Here is a 17,959-nt window from a genome sequence, read left to right as displayed (position 1 = left end):
GCTTTTGCAGGCTGTCAAAAATGACGTGGAAGTAAGGCCTCTAATCTAACAACTCCTGGCTGCCTGTAGGTTTGTATCTCTGCTTTCTCTTTTCCCTGGCCGCCTGTTTTTATGCTCTTTGAGGTTTATTTTTCAGACCTTTACCCTGTGGGCCCCATGGGCTCAAAGGAGACATGCAAATCAGTTCATCATGTAAGGCTCATTTCCGTAAGAAATGAGGCTAAAAACTGGGCTTGAGTACACCAGTAAAGGCAAAGTCCCAGGGAGGAAAAAAAATATAAGGGATGGATCTTTTTAAGAATAGGTAAAAGTGATAAAAAGCAGTAAAGCAAGAAAGTAACAGGTTCTAAAACATCCATTTTAGAAGCAGTACATGGTATAAAAGTATGTTTTTCAGAGGTCTTATGCATCGTGTTTCTGTGGCTGAGTTATAAATAAGCGGATGAATGTAAAATCAGCTAAAGGATCGCATTTTATCAGGCTCACAGTGTGGTGGTGTGTAGTCCTTGCCATGAAGAGTTATACCAAAGATAAGTTTCCTTTAGTAGGCCTACTCACACTAGTATCAAACTGCTGCTGAATGATAACCCAGCAGTTCTAGTTCTCTTCAGTGCATTAGCAGGCTACTTTTTTATTTTAATGACTGAATACAGGGTCATGGATAAGACTCTTTTCTATGAAAAGCATGTTCAAACAGTTGATTTCATTTTGCAATATTATCTTAAAGGTACCTTGGAAAATTAAAACGAGGAAAGATTTTATTGCAACAATAAGAAATTACATGAAAATATTTACTTCCCGAACTGTTGCAAAAAAGATAGCTGACAACAGTAGCTGTTTAAGACTTGGTTCATAATTTTACTGTGGGAAAAAAAAACCTGTCTGATTCCCTCCCTTTCTCTTAGAATATGGTCTGCAAGGTGACTTGGGTAATGAGTCGAGAGGCCTACTACTGAGATCTTTGTAGGACTTGTTAACCATTTCTCCTTTCAAACCTAGTAACTATAAAGTGGAAAACTGAATTTAGTCTTAAATTTGAAAAATATATTTTGGCATATATAAAAATTAAGATGCATCCAGAAGAAGAAACCTCATGCTAGAAACGGAACTTCAGAGGATGGTACCTATCGATGGTGGTGTTCTCAGCTGAGGCTATAATGGGCATGTTTGTGCCACTTTGCGTATGTAGCTTTCCTGTGGGTTTAGCTCTTTTATTTATTCTCCTATATTGCAAATTCATTTATTTCAAGAAAAATACCTGATAAGAGTTACATAAAATCAAGGACAAATCAAGTTCCACATGATTCATCCCTATATACTCTGTCTATTTTACTGTGTGAAGAGGCAGCAGTAATCTCAGATAAAGTAGGGGGGTTTTTTGCCTAAAATGCCCTTTTATGTGTGTGTCTACAGAATTTTATGGTACCTTATTACTGCTCTTTCCAATCAAGATAAACATTCAACAGACTATAGTGGGACAGGATGGGGCAGAGCCTTCTGGAAAGGAAGCAAGGGGTTACTTACCTGCACTCGGGTATTATTAAAACAATGCTGATCCTAAAGACTTTTAATTTTGGTGTAGGGTACCTCTAGAATAGAGCTGTGGAGACTCTTCTAGGGAGTAGTGTAGCCTTTCTTCCTCTCAGAGGTACGTATATTGCAAGTAGGAATATGATGAGGTCAATGTAAGAATGAAATCTTCAGCTCCTTTTTTGCAGGTGCCTTCTATGGGAAGAAATCCAATAAAATCAAACCTTGAAAGGAGTGGGTATTTCTCTAAAATTAGTTTTGCATGCTGTTGTAATAAAGGTCAGCAAATGGCACTTATGGCTAAAGTGACAAAGTTTCAATGTTTTAACAGTCCTTCACATTCATATGGCTTAACTGACAATGTTGGCAGATATTCTCAAAATCCCAATATGCTATTACAAAATAAGTATTTGAATACAAAGTTGTAAGTCAAATATTTCAAACATGAAATCTGAAAATACAACTGAAGGGTGGTGTGGAAGTTGATGTCAACAGTTTTCTGAAAGCTTCACGTCTGCAGGTGTTGAAAGTATTTTTTTTAACGTAGTACTGCTAGATTTCAGAATTTGATGTCTCAGGATATCCGAGGAAGGATTTCATCCCATATAAAAGCCACAAGCACTGTACCTGAAAAGAGAAATTACAGAAAGGACCTTTATTTAAATGTATTTGAGAAGGACACAGTACTGGCATTGAAAATAAACATTATGTTCAAGTATTTGAGTGTCTAACATGCAATACAGCAAGGATTGGAGAAAAATGGAATTTTCTGCCAAAAGGGCTAGAGGCAGTCAGTACTTTTTGCAAACACAATCTTTTTCACAAAGAGAGCTTCAACAGACCATGCAAGTGATCCTTATGAGTTAATAATCTTGTTTTTCTTTGTATATTTAATGTTTTAATTCTGATCCCTATAAGCCAAGCCAAAGGCAGAGCAGTTTGACCAGGTGAATCCAACATGTGCACCTTCCTGTTGCTGTATCAGGCCTCCTTCCTTTGTAGCTGGACGTATAAATGATTGAACCAGCAGCTAAACCCCCATTCCTCAGCCGACAGGATAAGGCTGAGTTTGCTAGCAGTGTCTGTTTTGATAACCCCATCGGTTTTAGGTGCTGCAAGCGGGTATAGGATAGTGGGGTTTCTTGAAGATCATTCTAGTTTAGGGTTTATTCTGAAGCTGAAAAATGGTAAAGTTAGAGATTGTAGGTTCTTCAGGAGAACTGTAGAATCATAGAATATCTCAAGTTGGAAGGGACCTATAAGGATCATTGAGTCCACAGAAGGGCACCTAAACACAGTTTATTAAGACCTTTTTTTTTTCTCCTGGAAAAAAATGGTATATTCTGCTTCAGAAATGAAGAGGATTCTGGTTGACAGCATTCCTCACCCATAGCTTGTATTTTATGAAGCTTCCTAGATCACAAAAATGCTTATTGGAAGGGATTCTCTCTAGTCCAGTCTCCCACTCAGTGCAGGACTATTGCCTATGCTAGATAGGTCAGGGCGGCTTTGTCTAGCTGAGTCCTGAAAACCTCCACGGATGGAGACTGTAGCACTTCTCCCGATAACTTGTTTCAATGTTGCTGCACCTTTCTCCCGAAGGTTTTCCTGGAGTCTAATCTGAACCTCCCACGCCACAAGTTGTGGCCTCGCTGTTACATTGTCTGCCAATGAGAACAGTTGATCTCCCTCATCCTTTTAACTACTCTTCAAATAACGGTTGACTGCTCTTAAAACACCCTTTCACCTCATCTTTGTCAGCCAAAACAAGTCCTGTTCCCTCAACCTCCTCTCACAGATCAGGTACTCCAGGCCCTTTACCATCTTGGTAGTCCTCCACTGGACCCTCTACTTTCTCCACATTGCTCTTGAACTGGGGGACTCCAGACCAGACATGTTCCAGACGCCAGCTCACAAGCATTGAGTAGAGGGAGAGAATAATGCCCCATAGTCTGCTGGCCCCAATTCTCTGAATCCTGTGGTTTGTCTTACTTGCAGAGAGAACAAACTGTCGTAACAAGCTCACGTTCAGGTCACTGTTGAACACACTGAGAAATATCAACTCCAGTACTGACACCAGGATACTCGGCATGTTATTGGCCATCAACCAGATGTCAACCCATTGATTATTACATTTTGAGGTCAATGGTTTGGCCAATTTTTATTCCATCTAACAGTCTTTTTGTGTGACCCCTACTTCTTTGACTTTGAACCAAGAATGCTGTGGGAGATGGTGTCAAAAGCCTTACTGAAGTGGAGGTATACTACATACACTGCTCCCCTCTCATTCCCACAGATATTCACTTTGTCATGGAAGGCAATCAAGCTGGTCAAGCATGGATTGCCCTGGCTAAATCTGTGCTGACTGTTCCTGATTACCTTTGTGGTTTTTACATGGTTGGAAATGGATTCCAAGACTAGATAACTCCACCATCTTCTCAGTGACTGAGGTGAGACCAACTAGCTTATAGTTCCCTGGCTTCTCTTCCTCCTCCTCCTCCTCCAAAGCAGGCATAGTATTAGCACATTTCCAATTGTCAGGAACCTCCTCCAACTGCTGTAACTTCTCATAAATGATGGACAACAGTAACATCGGCCAACTCTACCTGCATTTTTAGGTGAATCCCGGTAGAGCCAATGGATTTGCATTCATCAAGCTTCTTCTCTATGTTGTTCCTACCCTGTTGCTCCCTCACTATTTACTGCCTCCCTTCTAGAACCTTACTGTTTTACACAGAGGTTTGGGAGCAGATGTTGCTTGGGAAGAATGAGGGGAAAAAAAAAGACATGGAGTACCTCAGCCTTTTCCATGTCATCCATCACTAGGTTGTTTCACCCATCCACCAACGGACCTGCATTTTCTCTGGACTTTTTTTGTGATTATGATATTTGTAACTCTGTATGTCCCTAGTCTTAATTCCAGCTGAGTCTTAGTTCCAGCTGAGCTTTGACCTTCCTGATTTTGTTCCCAAGTGCCTGTGCCAAGCTTTTATACATCTCCTTTGCTGCCTGTCCCTGTTTCGACTTCTTACATGCTCTCCTTTTGTTCATAGGGAAGCTTCTTGTCTAGGCAGCAGGGAAAGGCTTTGTGTCAAAATTCCCAGTCTAACTACACAGCAGATTGTTCCTGCACGTGAAAATGTGTTACTGAGCTCTCAGTAAGCTTTTTTGAAAAATCACCTTTCCATGGGATACTTGTCCCGTTTGTGGCAACTTCTGAGGGAATTACTACTGACCTAGCAATTCCCTAAATAAGTAGAATTTTGTTCTCCTGAAGTCCAAAGTCCAAACAGCCCTGCTATTTACCTTCCCAGTCTTCCTCTGGACCCTGAACTCTCGTGAGGACTACAACCCAAGTGGCCGCATTCACCGCTCGTTCTTCTCTGTAAGCAGGTCAAGTACAAGATTACCACTCGCTGGCCCTTTAGTATTTGAATTAGACTTGATTGATTAGTGACAGTTTTCTAGGAACTTCCTGGATTGCATTCACTCACTGCATGGGAGTTTTGTTCTGTCAGATGATGTCTGCATAGCTGAAAACCCCTAGGAGGACCAGGGTCTGGGAGCAGGAGACTTCTGCTAGTTGTTTGTTGAAACCCTCCTTTGCTACCAAGTCCCCAAGATGCCGATCACTTTACTGCACATGGACTCGCAATTCTTGTTTCTTTGCCAAGCTCCATGCTTAAGTGTACTGAACTCGATAGAAACCTCTGAATACCCTCTCCTCTGAGCAGACAGGTGAAAGTTTCACCTGTAGTCTTCTCCCTTGCTTACCTCCTCCATTTACGTCTACTGCTAAGCAGCTTTTGTGGCACTTATTTTCTGTCCTGATGGTAAAAAACCATTTTCTTCTATGGAACAGTACTAGTCTTTCTGGTAAAACTGATCTAAAGAAGTGGGCATTGATTCTGTTTTTGTAGTGTTAGAAATCCAGCAGGATGCTAAGCTGGCACCTGTCCAGGAAAGAACATCCCATTTTATTGCCCTCATGTCCAGTATCTTGTCACCAACTCTTCCATTCATAGCTGCCATCTCCCTGATACTGAAAAAGAAGCATTAGCTCGGGCCCCATCATTACTAATGGTATAATCATGCCTGGACAACTAACATGAATTCCTCTGGCAGTAAAACAGAAACTATCTTTGTTCCACTGCTACTTACTGCTTCTGTGTTCACAGTGCAGAATTTAGGCCTGCCTATGCTAAGTCATAAACACTTGCTGACATCTATATTTACTACAGGAATTAGCTGGTTTAATGCTACTGGAGAATCACCTTCACCAAAACATCAGTGAAGCCATTTTGAAAAATGAGTTCTTAACTACAGTTCCAAGATTATATTCATGAAAAACCATAAACCACCAGTAGATTTGTTTATCCTAAAAGAAAACTTCCACTTCCTCCTCCTCTTGTTAAAGTGATAATCAATTTTCCTCTTGTTCTAAGTCTCCTTTCTAAGCAAATTGTTTTAAAGTTGACAGTTAAGAACTTGCTTATGGCTAGATCAGGGTATCCGTTATATACTGAATGGTCTCAGTCTCCTTGTCCTCATGGGTATTTGCTGTGCCCATAAATGAGATCATATTGCACTTCACACAGGCAGTTTGAAGTTTCATGGTATGCTAGTCCATGGTTCTGCATATGGTAGTTATTACAGCAAATCACAAAAAAACCTAACAAACAGACTTCCTAAAAGAATTCCCCAAAATAACAACAAAGTAATTCAACCATCTAAGATGCTGATGCTGGGAAAAGTGAGTTATCAAATTAGCATATCACTATGACTCTGCCAGTTTCTAGGAAGTCTGAAACAGTATTTCTGCTGACACACAGATTCTGAAAGTAATTTTTACAACTGAATTTAAAATATCCCTTCCCTTATCATCTACTTTTATGATTCTGCTTAGAGGTTCTTTTCACAAGAATTTTATTATCATCATAACAGGTCATTTTCCTAGATGCCTCATCATTTGGTCCAATTTTGGAAGAAAAAATTCTATTCCTGTTATTTTCTTATTTTAAAAAAGTGTCAGAAAAAATTCATTTCATGTTAGATTTGTAGATGTGCACTCCTGTATTCATCAGTTCAGTTTTCAAATCTATCATCTCCTCTATACTTCCACCTCAGACACGTTACATTTGTTTACAACTCTTGGTTTATAAGATAAGGTCTGTATGTATCCATGAAGCTCCCTTGCTTTGTAATGAGATATTTATATTACCAATAGATTACTCAGCCCTTCAGGTGATCCACAGACCTGAGATCTGTAACAAAATGTTTGGCTACAGTAGTGACACTGCACAAAAAGTGATGTGTCCCAAGTATTCACATCTTTACAACTGCTTGGTCTGGAGTTCCTTTCCCTCATAAATTAAGAGACAGCATTCAATACATTCTGTATGTATTTTCTGTATGTTAACTAACGATAAACTGCCGTTTATGAATTTTCACAGAAATGTAACATTACTCCTGTCCTGGTTTTGGCTAGGATAGAGTTATTTTTCTTCTTAGTAGCTGGTACAGTGCTGTGTTTTGGATTTAGTGTGAGAATAACCTTGATAACATGCTGATGTGTTAGTTGTTGCTAAGTAGCACGTAAGGATTTTTCAGTTTCCCATGCTCTGCCAGCAAGCAGGGGTACAAGAAGCTGGGAGGGAGCATGGCCAGGACAGCTGACCCGAACTAGCCAAAGGGCTATTCCATACCACAGAACGTCATGCCCAGTATATAAACTGGGGGAGTTGGCCGTTTTTTTGTTACCTTTTTTCCCAATTGTCCTCCCCATCCCACTGGGAGCGGGAGGGTTGAGGGAGCAGCTGTGTGGTGCTTAGTTGCTGGCTGGGGTTAAACCACAACAGTCTTTTTTAGCACCCAATGTGGGGCTGTTTAAAGGTGAGCGAGTCCTGCTGATCACTCCTTGGCTCTCCAGTCAACGAATCAGGGTATGGATGGGAATAAGGGAGTCTCGGTTGGCGCAATATTGCCGCTGGTGCACCGTTGTGGTAGCGATTGGCACCTGTTGTTCTTCAGCCCTCAGCAACCCCGCAACCGAAGGGTCCTCACAGAGACCGGGCAAGGTGGACAACTGTTCAATTTCCTCCGTCCCCAAGGCAGCTATACCAAAGGCCCACTGGTACCCCTTTGGGTCCTCGAAATACCCTCTCCTGAGATAATCTATGCCAAGGATGCATGGAGCCTCTGGGCCAGTCACAATGGGGTGTTTTTGCCACTCATTCCCAGTTAGGCTTATTTCAGCCTCCAATGCAGTTAGCTGTTGGGATCCCCCTGTCACCCCAGAAATACAGATGGGTTCTACCCCTTTATAGCCTGATGGCATTAGGGTACACCGTGCACCGGTGTCTACTAGAGCCTTATACTCCTGTGGGTCTGATGTGCCAGGCCATCGGATCCACACAGTCCAGTAAATCCGGTTGTCTCTCTCCGCCTGGCTGGAGGCAGGGCCCCTCTAGTCCTGGTCATAGGATTCTCCGCTCACTTTTTGTAAAAATGGATTAGAATTCCTTCGCATAGGATCAGGAGTAAGATCAGCCATTCCACTCTGTCTGGCACACAGCTCACGGAGACTGGAGCAGCAATTTTCCTGGAAGAACCCTCATTTGTGATTGTTTTTCCTTGCAATTCACGTACCCATGCATCTAGGACTGAGCTAGGTTTTCATCCCACTTCAACATATCCTCTCCGTGTTCATGCAGGTAAGACCACAGGGTACCCCATGGTGTGTACCTTCTATCTCCTCTCTCTTCAGCAGAGGGATGCTTATTTCTAATAGTTGAGATATAAGCACCACACAGCCGCTCCCTCACTCCCCCCACTCCCAGTGGAATGGGGAGGAGAATCAGGGAAAAAAGGTAAAACTAGTGGGTTGAGATAAGAACGGTTTAATAACTAAAGTAAAATATAATACTAACAATAATAATAATGAAGTGTAATAATAATAATTGTAATGAAAAGGAATATAACAAAAAAAAGGAATAGGGGACAAAAAAAAAAAAAACCTCAAGGAAAAAAAACAGTGATGCACAATGCAATTGCTCACCACCCGCTGATCGATGCCCCAGCAGTGATCCGCCCCTCCCGGCCAACTCCCCCCAGTTTATATACTGGGCATGACGTTCCATGGTATGGAATAGCCCTTTGGCTAGTTCGGGTCAGCTGTCCTGGCCATGCTCCCTCCCAGCTTCTTGCACACCTGCTTGCTGGCAGAGCATGGGAAACTGAAAAGTCCTTAACTTAGGATAAGCGCTACTTAGCAACAACTAACACATCAGCATGTTATCAAGGTTATTCTCACACTAAATCCAAAACACAGCACTGTACCAGCTACTAAGAAGAAAATTAACTCTATCCCAGCTGAAACCAGGACAACTCCCTAACCGCATTCGAAATTCCTCAAGTCATGGTTCCATTTGTGTTAACATCTGTTGATTTTCTTACTCAAGATGAAATCACCTGAAGGCTTTCTGCAAAGCAGCTCTGCAGGATGCATCTTGCTAAATAAGTAGAACACGGTGTTTCTTCTGAAATGTGTTCTGCCTCCTGTTTCTTTAGATCACTTGTCAAAAGATGAAAGCCCAAGTACTTACAACGCAGACAATCTCAAAATGGCTATCAGGCTGAAATCAGTTAATACACCATAAAGCTAAACGTGAAATCTAAGGAATATCGTATGTTCTGCTAGGACCCAGCTTTGCTGAAGACATTTCATTAGCTACTAACTGGAGCAGTGCATGGGGTTTTATCAAGCTTATTCTATTGTTCAGTCATCCTGTTTGGGTGTCTAATTTAACAAAATTATATTCAAGTGAATTTTAGTTTGACTAAAAATTCTGTCTCCATTTTTGACTGACTGAGAGTCACTGTAAGTAGAACATGCACGGACATGGACTCAAAGAAAAAGAAGTCATTTGTTATAACTGGAGCCCTTTGAGATGTTTCCTCAGTGTGTTTCACAGCCCACCTTCTTTCCAATACCACTGTTGTACCTTCTAATAGGATTAACAGACATGAAAGAACTCGGGATTAGTTGACTGCTTCTTTATATACCCTCTAAGCAGAAAGCTCAAGATTTGTAGAGACTAACTGTAAACAATCAGCAGCATGAAGTATTACGTGGAACATTTTCATCTGCACACAGCTAGAAGTTAAAAATCAATAGCTTCCAAATTAAAACCGTATTTTAAGGTAGAAAAAATCTAGTTACTAATATTCCCTATTCTTAAACTAAGAACAGATTTTTTCCAACAGTGATTGGGGCAAAAACATAGAATGGGAACTGCAAAGTTTAGACGCTATGGAGATAAAAAAAGATTTGATATTATAATAGTAATAATTTAGAAAGTATATTTTAAGCACTTGTCCTAATACCTGTGAGTTTTGGTTTTTTTAATTAATCATCCCCATGTTCTTGCATACTGTCACAAAGCAAGACAGAAACTGCATGCTAACCAATATGTTTCTCTTTCTGAACTTAATCAGGCTAATATTTACTTTCAGGTAGCCTCTTCTCCTTTTTAGTATTCTGCTAGAATCTACAAGTGGGCCTTTGGTCAGTGTGAGAATATGCAGCATTCCTCCAACAGGCTGGATTTTAATACCAAGGCATAAAGTCCCAAACAACAGGCAGCTTCAAAAGGATCACACTCCAGAATAAACAGCTTTTGGCTTATAACTAACTAGTTAACCCTAACACTAACCTTCTTCCATTTAGAATTGTGCTGTTGTGATTTTTTGATAGGTACATTATCTTGCTTAAAGTATCCCAAAAGTACTTAGACTTTGAACATGACATCTAAACTAAACAATTATATAACCTAATATGGTTGTTTCCTCATCAAAACAGTAGATATTATTTTGCGAATAAAACTGTTGTTTAAAACTCAGTATTAGATGCTTGATTCACAAAACAGAGTGTTACAGGTGCTCTACATAGAGCATTAAACAAGTTTAAAATATGTAGCTTACATTTGCAACACAAACCCATGATTCTGAATGACTTCTACACGCAAGTTATAATTGACTATTTTCTGGATTTTATTTAAAACAGAAAATGAGCAGGCTATCAAATAAAGAATAGCCATTTTTTGAACCATGTACTAAATAACACTTTCTCAAATACATAAAGTATTAAGAACTTACCTAAGGATGGTGCTATCCAATATACTAGTGAGTAACTCAAAAATTTGTCATAGAAACAATTTGCATGTAATGAAAAAGCCAATGCTGGATTAAATATTGCTCCTGTGAGATTTCCACCTGCAATAAAATGTAAACAATGTAAAATCAAACCATCTTTCTTAATATTTATTTTAAATTCATATTGAAATGCACATACACAATATTACAAGAAACACTACTACACACCCTGCAATAAAATGAATTAGCAGAAACCATTTGAACAGATAAACTCTTCTGAAGTTATTTACCCGAGGATATGGTTAACAGTTTAACTGTTTTCTAAAATGCTTTAAAATATCTGAAGTGTAGGGTACAACTTCCTTTATCTCTTTCTAGCAAGTATTCTTTGAAGAGATGCGTTTGGCTAATGTTGAATGTTTCTATTGATAAAACTATAAGCTGTTTTACTAATAGTCTGTATCATGCTTTTAGAAGAGAGAGAAACTACACAAATATTAGTAAACAAACACTGAGCTTTCATTACATTCCTGTGTCGCATGTAACACATATGCAAGATAATCGAAAAAACTTCAAGCACTGTTCTTGCTAAACTGACCTCTACGCTTTCTTATTAGAACACTAATATTATCATATCAATTTATAAAACACTAAGATTATCATATGATAATAACTTGGGGAAAAGCATTCGCAATTATTCTATATGTTATTTGAAGAAAATAAAAGCAAACCCCACTCCACTTTCTTGAAAAAGGAAGCTCAAAGAAGCCAAGCATCTTTCCTTGCCTCTGACTTCAGATGTAAATGAAGTTGCCTAAACATTCTCTAAATAACTAGATCCAAACACATTACATTGTGGGGACTAAACTGTAATTGCACTGCAGATGAACCTGGAGGTAAGTGTTTTTAATTCTGACATATGTTGTTCCTCTCATTGCAATCCCGCAGAAAAAGCATTACTCAGTAAAATGATCTGTATTTCTGTACTATTAGTTACTAACTGCCCCACATCTGTTTTATCTATTAATCTATTGCCATAAAATATTATGTAATTGTGTCTATTTAGTTTCTTAAAGCTTATTTTTGATTTTCTGAGATAAGCCAGCATGAGCTTTGAACTTATCCTTTGTACAAATACCATGCTGCTGTAATACTCATTTGTTATGAGCATGCAATCATTTCCCAAAAGTTTTAGTAAGGTCTTTGTCATTCTCTTCTTCTGTATTTCTCTTTCTATGTTCTCCTTATTATTTCTTTTACCGTTATTACAGTTCAGGAAGGTTTTAATCTTTGTTGACCTACTCAGTTTACTCTGGTTTTACACTTGTTCTCAACAGCAACTCAGATTTACTGTGCAGTCTGTTATTCTGCACATTGACACATTAACAGCTTCCACTGTTGCCAGGAAGGCCATCTACAATAATTTACTTTGCTTTAATTTGTTTACGAATTCACTGCTTCTGCTTTTATATCCACAAACATACATTTAAGAGTAGAATTTCACTCTCAGAATGCAGTTGCTGTTTCTGAACATTAAACATTAGACAGAGTTCTAACTGCTGTATTTCTTCAATATTCATTACTAATAACTACTGGAATATCAACCATAGACCAGGGCCACTAGTATAATCTTATTTAAAAATATTTATTAAACATCTCAGTCTGTGTACTAGAAAAGATAAATGATTTTATGGCAAAAGAAGTGTAACATCTTTGATGTTGTACACATAAAAACTTAAAAAGGTGAAGTAATGTGTGCTCCACACAATGTGTGAGAAAGTAATTTTAACTTTTGAAATTACTAAAGGCAAAACCAAAAGTAGGAAGAAACTCGGAATTAAAAATAGGTATGTCATTTCTGCCTTGATATGTTAGGCTCATCTAACCAATTTCATACAATTCTGACTTCATTGTAATATAGCCTGTAAATGCAAAAGCCCTCAAAAGGTGTATTTTTTTCTTCCCCTAATTAAATATTTTCCCAAAGGAAATATCCCAAAATATTCTTTCCCAACATGTATATGGTCTACATTCTTAGCTTCTGAATCATTCCCTTAATATGCAAAGACATAATGTTCTCTTTTTCCTCCTATTTAGTAGGAGAAACAGAGTGAGTGCAGTATTGGAGCTTTTGTGTACAGTATGTACTACTATAAAAATCTGGTCTGTGTAAGACTAAATGTAAAAAAAAAATCAAAATGTTTTTAACTATGAAAAAGTAGAAAAAAACCTAAAGGAACATCTTGTAATTTTGAAAATACTGTATAATCTGATGTTATTTGTTAGAGTAAATTGCATGGTGTACCTTTTATGGGGTACACACAACAGTAACCTATCAACATTTATTTTTTCCAACAACTTCACTTAGTCAACTGTGTAAATACAATTTAATGTTTTTGAGCCCTGTATGTGTATCAATACATATAGACAGGTGTAAGCCATAGGAATATGGCTATCCTTCAAAATTTTACCCAAAGCAAATTGGAATAAGAGATATTCCTTCTCACCGTCCCTTTTTAGACAGCAATCATTCCTCTTACAGGATACAGCTTTCAAACTCGTAGTAGAACATAATTCATGGAATTAAATATGATATACTATGTACGAGATGTATTTTCTAACATTTCTGATTCATTCATAACTGTAATAAACATGGGTCCTGAAGGCACAATTGATTTGGTTTTTAAAATCAAAGTGTAAAAAGAAATCATTAGCATGAATTTTATTTTGTAAATTTAATGCACATTTCTAAGTTCCTAGCTAGAACACTGCATCTGTCAAATTAAAGTTTGAAAAATCATTATTCATACAATATTCTAAACTATTTGATATTTTTGTAGGAAAAAGGAAGAATATTGCCAGTTTGCCTAAATTAGCATTGCTTTGCCTAAATTTGCACTGGTTGCCTAGCCCTTTGGTGCTGGGTAAGCAAGAAAAATCCATTCCTCTTAAAGAAGCGCTCAAGTTCCTTATAAACAGTTAACGAAGAGGTGCAGAAGATTTCCTGAGAATGATCCAGCCCAGCTCAGTTAAGCATCTGCCTGTCTTCAAAGCCTGTAGACAAGAACATGGCCTGCTGGAGGCCACTACCCGTAACACCTAATTTGGAAGTCACTCTTCCTGCTGCGTGTACGAAGCACCGTTTCTCAAACTGGAGGTGGCATAGACATGGCTAGGGCTATGCCACGAGACCCACAGGATATACTGTGGGTCGTATACATGCACCAGACACAGGTCGTGGCCACCTACAGCCCTTCGCTATTGCCTCAGCTACTTAGCGTGCTGTCAGGAGGATGTGCTGAGTGCCTGTGGGAAGGGACTCCTGATCAGCAGCCCTCAAAATGGAGGGGGCAGGAGAATGGAGGATATCCTGGGGAATGTCTGTGTGTAGATTTGGGCAGAGGGAAAGAGGCAGCAAGAAAGGTTTGAGAACCTCTAAGGTGTCCTACATGTACCTACCTAACCTTCCACTGAAAAAGAGGTCTGTTACAGTGCAAGCTTGTGATTTCATCACAGAAAGAAATTAATAGCAGCAGCCTGCTCCCACACTTGTTGTATAATAGCTCAGTGATAGGAATCTTGGGTTTTACACCTTCCTCTACCTCAAGAACCTTCAATCCACATCTTAGGAGTGCACAGTAAACACCGGGCTCAAGACTACTGCAGGGGGAGGACAGCACTTTTCACCTTTCCTTTTGAAACTGAGTGTACAGCAAAGAGTGCAAACCTTAGGAAGCTTGGAGCAGACTGAACAAGAAAGAATTAGATTTTCCACTAAGTAGGGGATAAAACTAGGTTCAGGATCTGCTCCCCAGAATGCATATATGTTTTTACAGTAGACTTGATTCTAGATTAAAAGAAATGAAAAGAAAAATGTCCAGGTAGCACAGGGTGTTCTGCACACAATACAAACTGTGCATGGGAAAGAGGCCTGGGCGCAGTAGATTTGGTGTTTCGTAGAAGTACATGCAGATTGATTGCACTGGATAGTTGTAACACACCCAAGGTTCTGACAAGGAAGGGGACTTGGTACACAGCCTTCTCCTGCTAGAAAAAGATATCAGGCCAGCCTGGCCAACGACACTGGGCATGAATTCTTTGTATGAACTAGCGAATAGAAAGGCAATGTGACACGTATTATTTCATACGATTACTTGCTAAGCAGGAAAGGAATGTTAAGAATTAGGAATCCAGCTTTCTATGCTTGTAGAAGAGGTAGGATAACCTTTGGCTACACTTTTACTGAGCAATTCAGAAATATATTTAATGTGCTAAAATGCATTGACACCTTGCCTCTGCCTTCAAAAATTAATTTTAGAAAGTAGTTCAAATTGCTAAGTTAATTCTCAGAATTCTCCACGGACTTCTTTTAATCTTTCAGGTATTAGCTAATTTCAGCTAAACATAATGAGTCAGGCTTTTTTCATTAATACATCTGAAAATTAGACTGTATTTTATTCTACTATATTCTGCTATGTTAGCATAATACAATTAAACCTTTTGGACAAGAAATCAATGACATTCCAGATGCCTGCAGATAAAAGAATGATCTCCCTCTCTCATAAATGGATTTGATCATTTCCTGGATGACTTCCTCTGTGGTGGGGGCTGTAGCACAAGCAAGGAGCTCCGTAACCATCTCTCTGTCACCTCCCTGTACCCCAAACTACAGAACCTCCTTCCCAGTACAACCTGCTCCCTGCAGGGCAGCCCTCAAGTGACAAGTGACATAACTCTGGCACCGTCCCTGGGGACAACAGGGAGCATCAACAGTCAGTAGAAAGAAGTTCAGACTGACTCCCCTCACCTCTTCCTCCCCGCTGGTGCAGGGAGGCTGTGCAGGTGACAGCATCCCAGCTCTGGGAAGCAGGAGGTGACAATCAGGCAGGGGCAAGGACACGGATACACAGGGCATTACAGAGACAGGAGACTCTTCTAAGTGCCATGATACAACAGGCACCTTATTTTTTTTCTTTTTTTACATTTGGTTTCATGAGGTATTATTTTATCATTTCTGCATGCATTCTACAAATAACCATTCCTGCTTCTGATTGAAGGATTTAATGTAGTTAAGTAAACTGCACTGATATGAATTATGCATTATTTAAATGCAGAACTTCCATATTACCGGTCTGTACCCTGCCATTGCACAATCAGCATTTTTTTCCTGATGCAGACAGTGGTGCTCTTTCGCAATGCCACTTAGAAATCAGAGCACATTGTATGAAATCTCTCACGCTATATAAAGGTGGATTATGAAATGATCCTTCACTGAGATATTTTAACAGTGCTCTGTGAAACTCTTAACGCTATTTACTTGTAGATTTGACATCATTTTAAATTTGTAACTCATTTCATTCTTAACCCCACACCTGCCTGGAATCTAACCAGGCAAACTTTACATAAACTCCAAATGAACTCTGCATATGTAGGACCAAAGTCTTTCCTTGATGCATTTTTTGTAACCTAAGAAAAGTAATTTTGCATCCCAGCACTTTTAAGAAAGTCAAAAAACCCTTCCGTTACAACTTTATTGCAGGAACAGAGAAAAAAAAAGACTAACCTGCATACACGAGCATGGTGATGAGAAGAGCAATCAAATGGACTCTGTATTTGGGATTAACACTTTCCACTCGCAGGATGGTCAGCTGGAAAACGACAGAAAAGAGCAGTTCTATGCAGAACGCCTGCACCTCTGTAGTCTGCATGGGGTTGCTGCAGCCCTGTGAGAGTGCTCCAAAATGTGGCTCTGCCATCTCCAGGCTCCAGATAAAGTGCATGAACACTCTGGCAAGCACTGCGGCCACAAACTGAGCGGTGATCTTGAGTCCACTCATCTTGACCGATATCCCACTGCCCCACATTGCCTGCAAGGTGCCACAGGGATTGCATGTGCTGCCAGTCAGAGTCAAGCCGTGCAGGACGGTGAAACCATAGGTGAGAGTGAGGGCAGTATGCGGCTTCGGCTCCACGTTGCCGAGCAGGGAGAGCTCGTTAGTGCAGGCGCAAATCTGGAAGGTGCTAAACATCTCCAAAAGGAAAGTGCAAAGGCGCTGGTGGGAGCGCAGCCGGCGGCGGGTTAATCTCCTGCACAGCCCCACCGTTACCATGATGCCGGCCATCAGCAGGAGCGAGGTCCCGACCCCACCGACAGCCATGGCGAGACTTTCACAGGCCGAAGGACTCGAAGGAGGAGTTCACCCTGGTCCAGCCCCACCACCTATGGGGAGAAAGAAAGCGGGAGAGGGAGGGAAAATGACCACCCTTTCCGTTCGAGGTAGGAGCCAGCTTCTGTCCCCACCTGCTTGCAGGCTGCGAGACGTCTGACTCACCCTCCGCTTGATGGGGAGCAAAGGGCAGGGGAGCCCAGCCTGACAGGGGTGAGGGCAGGGGGATCCCTCTCCCCTCCTCTCCCCGCCAGGGAAGGGGTTAGGAGAAGGAAGGTCTCTCCCTGCAGTGGAAAAAGAGGCACGGGGAGGGGGGAAGAAGGGGGCTCTGCTTTCCCTCAGCACCTCCGCGGTGGGGCGGACAGAGCTCCCCTCAGCCCTCCGGGGGCGGGGAGGGCCCCGGCCCCCTCTCCCGCCCACGGGGGAACAGGAGGCGAGCCAATTTCTCGGTCGGGTTGGTGGTGCGGCCTCTCCGCAGGCAGGCGAAAGCAGTTACAGAGTAAGCTCCGTCCCGGCGGCAGGGTGAGGCGAGGTGCCGGCGGCGTCGCCTCCTCCTCAGCCGGGCGCTGCGCGAACCGAGCCGGCAGCGCGCGTAGAGGGCTGCGGGACCGCGCATGCGCGCGGCGCCGGGCTCCCCGGCAAGGGGCGAAAGGAGCAGGGGCGGGAGAGGGGCGGGGCGCGCGCGCGCCCGCGCCCGGCGGGCTGGGGCGCGAGGCCGCGCCGGTGCCTTCCCGCGCGTGGGCTGCGGCCGTTGGTGCTGAGGTGAAGTGAGGCGAGGGGCGGTGAGGTGAGGTGAGGTGAGGAGAGGAGCGGCCCCTGCCCGCCAGCCGGAGGGCCGGGAGGCTAAAACCGAGGGAGTGCTGGCAGCTGCCGCTGGCCTCAGCCTGGCTGAAGGCTTTGAGAGTGGTTTCCCTTGTTCTTGGGAACCTCGCTGCGCGGGAGGCAGGTGTGTGGGTTAATTCCGTCTCTTCCTCCCACTCGGTTGCTGGGAGAAAGGCGTTTGACAGAGCGCCAGGAGGAGGCAGGTGGTGATTCTTGGGCTTCTCCAGTGGAAGCAATGCTAAAAATAGGCATCATCTTCATGCTGCAGAAGGTGGTAACGTTGGCTT

General features: G+C 41.6%; 1 protein-coding gene across 1 annotated transcript; it reads right to left on the bottom strand.

Moving 5' to 3' along the window:
* Window positions 1-2,010: 2,010 nt before the first annotated feature.
* AQP11 (aquaporin 11) lies at window positions 2,011-16,841 on the bottom strand. Its single transcript, XM_050914862.1, has 3 exons — window positions 16,247-16,841; window positions 10,687-10,803; window positions 2,011-2,157 (listed from the first exon to the last, which is right to left on the bottom strand). Exons 1-3 carry the CDS (start codon window positions 16,839-16,841, stop codon window positions 2,105-2,107), a joined length of 765 nt encoding a protein of 254 aa, XP_050770819.1. The 3' UTR covers window positions 2,011-2,104.
* Between the last annotated feature and the right edge of the window lie 1,118 nt (window positions 16,842-17,959).

This window comes from Gymnogyps californianus, chromosome 1 (genome assembly GCF_018139145.2).
Source record: "Gymnogyps californianus isolate 813 chromosome 1, ASM1813914v2, whole genome shotgun sequence".
In the NCBI taxonomy this organism is placed as follows: domain Eukaryota; kingdom Metazoa; phylum Chordata; class Aves; order Accipitriformes; family Cathartidae; genus Gymnogyps; species Gymnogyps californianus.
Note: the sequence above shows the minus strand (reverse complement) of the source record. Positions and strands in the feature narration are given on the sequence as shown.